At 39.9% G+C, this 6,585-nt stretch overlaps 1 protein-coding gene across 1 annotated transcript; it reads left to right on the top strand.

Moving 5' to 3' along the window:
- Positions 1–1,344: 1,344 nt before the first annotated feature.
- gnrh3 (gonadotropin-releasing hormone 3) lies at positions 1,345–2,548 on the top strand (the record flags this gene model as incomplete). The annotated part of the gene is made up of 3 exons (XM_083651238.1): positions 1,345–1,491; positions 1,744–1,824; positions 2,430–2,548. The coding sequence occupies 3 exons, from the start codon at positions 1,345–1,347 to the stop codon at positions 2,481–2,483; spliced, it is 282 nt and encodes a 93-aa protein (XP_083507364.1). The 3' UTR covers positions 2,484–2,548.
- Between the last annotated feature and the right edge of the window lie 4,037 nt (positions 2,549–6,585).

The raw sequence follows: 6,585 nt of genomic DNA, 5'->3' as shown, positions 1-6,585 counted from the left end.
TGAGTTTGGAAGTCTTAAGTTTGGGTAAAAAAAAAAGCTTCTGCCATGTTTGTATTTCCATTATATTAAATTGCTGAGATGGTTAACACTGATCATTTTGGTTCATGTAGTGTACATAAATTCTTATCGTGGTCATAACCATCACTAAGGACTAACTGTAGTGTTGACCTCATTTTTCATGTACCACTAGCTTTCCAAACCAAGTTAATTGTGCAGTAATAAGTAGGCTAACACGTTTCATGCTGATATAAGAAAGAAAGGATTATGACAGTGGGCCTGTGCAGCTGATGTAACATTGTAATGCACACTCATCTCAATGCTGTGATGCCTTTTTACATCTGTATGGAGTTCCAACTGTTTGCTAAAAGTTGATTGCAATAAATTCTAGATGAGAGAAATGTCTAATTTCATTGTAATGTTGTCCTTTTCACCTACTAACCCTATAACGCCAAGTGACTATTTGATACATACTTCATTTTTTGTAGACCTCTACAGTACATCATCAGTGTGACCCAGGCCCCCCCCCCCCCCCCCCGATCGAAAACTGTGAATAATCAGATATGCACCAGAGGTCAGGACCTTCAATGAGACATCCGAAATGGACGTTGTCAATCATGTGACCAACATGTGGTTTTGCATGGATATTTTTGCCTATTTTGAAAAAATGTAAATTGTTACCGATGCAATGTGGGCTATAATGAGGCTACTTAATATTATGTATCTTTTTGTACAGTAAAACCGTGTTAAATACGTGTGTATAAAATTACAAAAGCAATCTAAATCTGCCATTGATCTTTTTTCCCCATCTGGGTCCAATAAACACTCCAGTTTCAAAGAATTAGAATTTTCTGACAATTATTTGACGGTTCAGGCTTCACAGGGGTTAAAACAATCAAACAGACACGACTCACAATGATTACAGGATACTAATATATGAATGTAACACTCCATGCTGTTTGAGCCCTCGTGGTGATGTACTGTAAGCATATCTCAGCACTTAGCCAGGTCCATTTGTGTCCCATTAGTGGGTAAATGTGTCACACCTGCAGAGAGGGGATTATAATCCTGACGACAGCCAGCCTCCTACAACACCTATAAAAAACCCCTCTGGCTAATGCACCACATGCTAACAAGAGCAAGCACAGAGGTGAGGCAGTTCACAGTGAAGTTCCCCTGATGTTCACTAAGTTACAATTATTATCTTATTTGTGTCTAACATTGTTTACTGTTGTTGGGCGTGACGCGCTCCCCTACCAGTTGGCAGTCTTATGGGGTTGTTGGAGAGGAAACTGTTGTGTCATTATTTTATTATAGTAAATATGGCTTCCACCCTCTCCAGCTCCAATGGAGGCTAGCAGCAGCAGCAGCAGAGTGATGTTGCAGGTGTTGTTGCTGGCGCTGGGGGTGCAGCTCGCCCTGTCCCAGCACTGGTCCTATGGGTGGCTGCCAGGTGGAAAGAGGAACGTGGGGGAGCTCGAGGCCACCATCAGGGTAAGTGAGTTTTACCATTGTGCCAAATCCAGAGCGTGATTCCACTGTTTTGTCTTATGAGATTTAACTGAGCAGAAACGCTTGTACAAAATAGGTCAGAGAAGCCTGAGTCAGGCTGTTTTGCTCGGGATAACAATATTGCGAATGTGTCTGGGTTCAGATGATATACCAACCATGGTTTCACTGGGCTTTATTGATGCCATGATGAATGCTACACTGGTCCAGTTTTCTGTTTGGCTGTACTTTCCTTAGATGATGGGTACAGGAGGTGTGGTGTCTCTTCCTGAAGAGGCGAGTGCCCGTACCCAAGAGAGGCTTAGACCATACAATGTAGTAAGTGCTTATTATACATAATTTATTACCGATGTCTCCTTCAATTGTGCAATATTAATGTACACTGTAGCACTGTGTGCCAGAGCGGCAGTGACGATACACAAACTGTTCGACTGGTTTATTTTTTTTTCTTCACATTTTTTCTTCATGCACTGAATGGTATAGGCTTCATACTTGTGTGTGGATGTTTGCAAGCAAATGTATATTGCTCAGACTTGTTTACTGTGATATATGATATACACTTTACAATAAGGGTACATTAATTAATGATTAATTCATGCCTAATAATGCTTAATAATAGTTAATGCTTATTACCATAACCATAACCATTAACTAAGCTTAACCCCAACCATAACCATTAACTAACCATAAATTATTTAAAAACATGTAAATGAATACCTTAGTTAACATGCACCATCAGTAAATGATTACTACACATTAGTTAACTGTTAATTAACTGCTTATGAATCATTAACTAACCCATAATAAATGTATCCTTATGGTAAAGTGTTATGATATGAATGAAAAACATAGGCTAAATGTTATATTCGATACTATTGTAGCTGATCAAACTACTAACCGAGATTTAATTTCAATTTCCTCAGATGAATGACGAGTCCACTCATTTCCAAATGAAGAAAAGGTTGCCAGATGAATGAAGACGTAAAGTGTGTGAGGGGAGAACACTCACGTTATTTGCATCAACACCAGTAATGGATCAGCCACTTGCCAGGATGCTGACTTCAAGATAACATCACGTTCATCACATGCATGTCAACGATATCTGTGTCATATTTATATCCATGTAAAATTGGAATAACGTTTTTGAATCTTGGTCAACTTATCTTAATGTTTTGTTGAATGTGCTTTTCATAAAATGTTATTTCCCTTTGTAGATCTGGCTATTAGAACTGATTAAAGATGCTGTTACACTCTAAAAATCCTCTTTCTAAGCTTTTAAATAGGATAAATTGCCTTTGTAATGCAGTCACGACCGACAAGCATGACAAACTTGTGATACAACAATCTTAGCATGACAACAGCTGGTGATTAAGCCAATTTATTAGAAATCAATGACTTAATTAAATTTGTTACAGTTTTGGTAATTCCATTTACTGTCATGCCAGTCATGTGTGCATACTTGATGAAGAGAGACTACACCAGATGATATTTACCTGAGTCTCTCCACATTAGCCCATAAATGAAAGACACTCATATGAATATATAAGAATATGTTATACTTTTTTTTCTTCTCACATGTCCAGATTCGTTTTTCTGCTATTGGGATAACTGCAGCCATCCAAAACCGACAAAGTGTAAAACTTTTCCTCCCTCTGTACAGGAAATTGGTGTTCATTATAAAAATGTGAATTTCATATCAGGAAAGGAAAAGAATCAGCAGGGGGCATATGTTTTAAAGAGAACTCATTTTCTGGCAAAGCCCCACAGACAGAGAACTATACTAATCGCCTGGTGCATAAGGGGCCAGGATTCATGAACTGTGCTGACACCGGGGAGGCCCGGCATTGTTAGAGCGTGGTTGTAATGCACACCAATGAACCCAAACCCGCTGGCACAACTGGGAGAAGGTGAGCATTATAAAAGCACATAGAATTAGAGAGAAATTAAACCACATTCCATTGCACTTCCAGAACAATGGTTCTTCATTTGTGAGACTTTCACATCGTTGGTTTAATATTCATGGTTCTAATTTCCATAACGCAATCATTTCGCTTTGATGAGGAAAGACTTAAGGATTTTTTGAAAAGTATATCCTATGTTACCTTCTCTTACAAAGTTGTAGAAGGAAATTGTGTCGAGGTCAGTTTTCTCCACAGCTCACTGTGAGACTTTTCTTTTTGTCCGACTGGTTTTATATTTATCTGTATCAAATTTTCAATTATTTGGCAACATCCTCATAAAAGAGAGATCATGTTGCTTTCATAACGTTTCCTGAAATATGGTTTTAATTCAATTTGGTACAGGCTACTCGCTTAATAATAATTCATTTTTTCCAGTATAAATTCCCTCTAAATAATCCCTAAGCATTTTCCTGCAAAACACAACTTTCTCTTTCCCAGTGTCCTCATCAAGGACCTGCCTAATTGCACGTATATCAGGACAACAAAACCTGCTGGTATCTATGTTACCAAATTTGATTTAACCTCACTTTCTCCTTCCCAGACCCCCTGGTGGATACGCCAGTGTTTACCTCAAATTAAACTTCATATTGTTTACAGCCTCTCGGTCCCCGAACATTTTATAGCATTTTAGAATTATTTATTTATTTCTTTTTTGTAATGATTGTAGAGTTGGGGATTCATTTGAATGTTTCCCTCATCTGCATGAAAATTATATAATTAACTTTTGATTAACCAGCACAGTTGAGTTGGTTCCCCCATGCCCACTGGTGAATAGTACCCACCGCATTTTAATGACTGTTTTCCAATTGAGTGGCGACCTTTTCATCAAAGAGCCGCAACTGGGGCTAAACAACGCTAGAAAAATAATCAAGGTGAAGACAATAGTCGAGGCCGACAGGCTAGGATGTCACCTTTAAAGAATATCAACACAGATGAAAGCAGTGCGTTTAGTGGCGGTGGCAAGAAGCCAAGCGCTGGCGTTGTGGGTCGCCCCATTGTTCAAGCTTTGGAGGTCACGTCCATTGGCATATAGAGAGGGAAAGGACAGGACGCAGGGAATAGCCCATTGTTACATGTCCTTGCTCTGGGGGGATTCCATTATGAAGGGTGATACATTTTTGATACTTTGATTTTTGTGCCATTCATTTGTGTGGAAACACATATTTAGATGATGATGGCTGCAGGAAAAAGGGTCTCAGAGCAGCTCTGCTCCGTCCAAGGCCACACAGCACTGCATGAGCACACCTGCCAATCAAGCACATCCACACACACACACACACACACGTGCATCCTCGTCAAATAAGTATTCCATCATATTAATGCATAATATTATACTTTTCATTCCATCATGATTATGCTCCGTGCACCATGTGTGTGTGTGTGTGTGTGTGTGTGTGTGTGTGTGTGTGTGTGTGTGTGTGTGTGTGTGTGTGTGTGTGTGTGTGTGTGTGTGTGTGTTGGGTCATAGGAAAGTTTTATTGAAGCGCAGTGCATAATGAAGTCATTTTCCAGGTGCTTGTTGTGGCTCTTATTATGAACAGAATGATAATTTCCCCTGGAGGAATCTGGGCCTGAATATCAATTGAAGTTTAGTGTGGGTCTTACTATGTTCCCGCAGGCTATAGTAGAAGGGAAAGTCATCTTCAGAGAGAGTCTAAATGTCAGGGAGGTCTTCAAACAGTTTTTTTTTTCTGCGGCCCGACTGAAGGGGGTCTTTGGAAGCAGTAGCCTATCTCTTGGAATTGATATGGTAGAGGTGAGGGGAAGAGGGAGATAAGCGACGCAAGGCTTGATGGTTTAACGTAAAGCAGTTGACAGTAACCTACAATTTTATTGGAAAAAAATATATATATATTTACACACACACAGTATATATAATTTAGGAAGAGAACGTACAAGAAATGGAAATATTCTTCTTGAGCTCAGTTCCATGGTAAAATATTTGTCCACACACACAGTGCCTCTGATCATATCCGCTCGTCTCCACATGGTGACACTCTTGAGCTGTCTGATTTGAATCTGCTCCTAGCTGGTAGGTCTCCCAGCAATTCCATCAGTGAAGTTGCAGATAGTGTACTCCTCTAAATCTAACAAAGACTTCAATCAATCACCTCAAATTGCTCATTTTACCGCGTGCTGATCGATGGAATTGGTGTTTATAGCCAAAGTGTTTTCTACAATTTTGTGGCAATTTTGAGTCCTGTACACGGCCTGAAATCGAGCTCAGTGTACAAATGCGGAATGTAAAAACGGCAAAAGTATTTAATCTGTGGAAAATCTGAAAGTCATGACTTTCTCAAGTGTTCTTAGCTTTGCATTTTGCAAGACACTTTCTTTTTCTCCAAGTTAACTGGAAGTATACAGCAAGCCATACGGTAGCATGTACTGTACAGTAGTGGATTGGCCTTCCCGCTCCTCCTTGGCTGGCAGGGAACCTTCCTGTTGTGCTCCGACTTCTTTCCTTTGATCAAAGAACAGTGTTAAAGCACTGGGAGAGGGAGGAGGTATGAAATATGAATGAATACAGCTGTGTTTTGATGGATATGTCTCAAAGTATCCCAGTAAGAGACTGCTAAAGGCCAGGAAATCTGTTTGTGTTGTGGAAATAGGCTCTTCCTCGCATGTTTCTTTAGCAGCTTCATCTCGACGAGCTTTTCAGTTCATATTTTAGAGAAGCCTTTGTTAGGGAGAGAGCTCAAACTCCGATCCACGCTCGAGTAGGAAACTGTTCTAAGAAGCCCCTACTTCGTACTATATATCATTAATGATGCCATTTCCTTTGTTTGGTCTTGAAACCACCTTTTGAACAAAACGAATTCTAGCTACGAGAGGAGGATATTTATTATTTTTCTAGGGTAGACCCGACGTTCTCACAGATGGAACGAGATCTCATATGAGGTGATGGGAGGCTTTGTCACTAGTCATGTCTGTGATTCCATTTCCTTTTCTCCAACCCCCGTCGGGGAGCTGTGAGTCATTTTGAAGTTGAAAGTTGATACCGCGGTGTAAAACCAACGCTCCCCTCTGAATTTAAGAAACTATCAGAGTTCATACGAGCCTCACATTTTCAGAGTTACATGAACTCATCACTCCCATCACACTTCTTTAATAAACATAA

This window comes from Poromitra crassiceps, assembly GCF_964638095.1.
Source record: "Poromitra crassiceps genome assembly, chromosome: 14".
Taxonomy (NCBI): domain Eukaryota; kingdom Metazoa; phylum Chordata; class Actinopteri; order Beryciformes; family Melamphaidae; genus Poromitra; species Poromitra crassiceps.
This window is presented reverse-complemented; position numbering and strand designations above follow the sequence as displayed.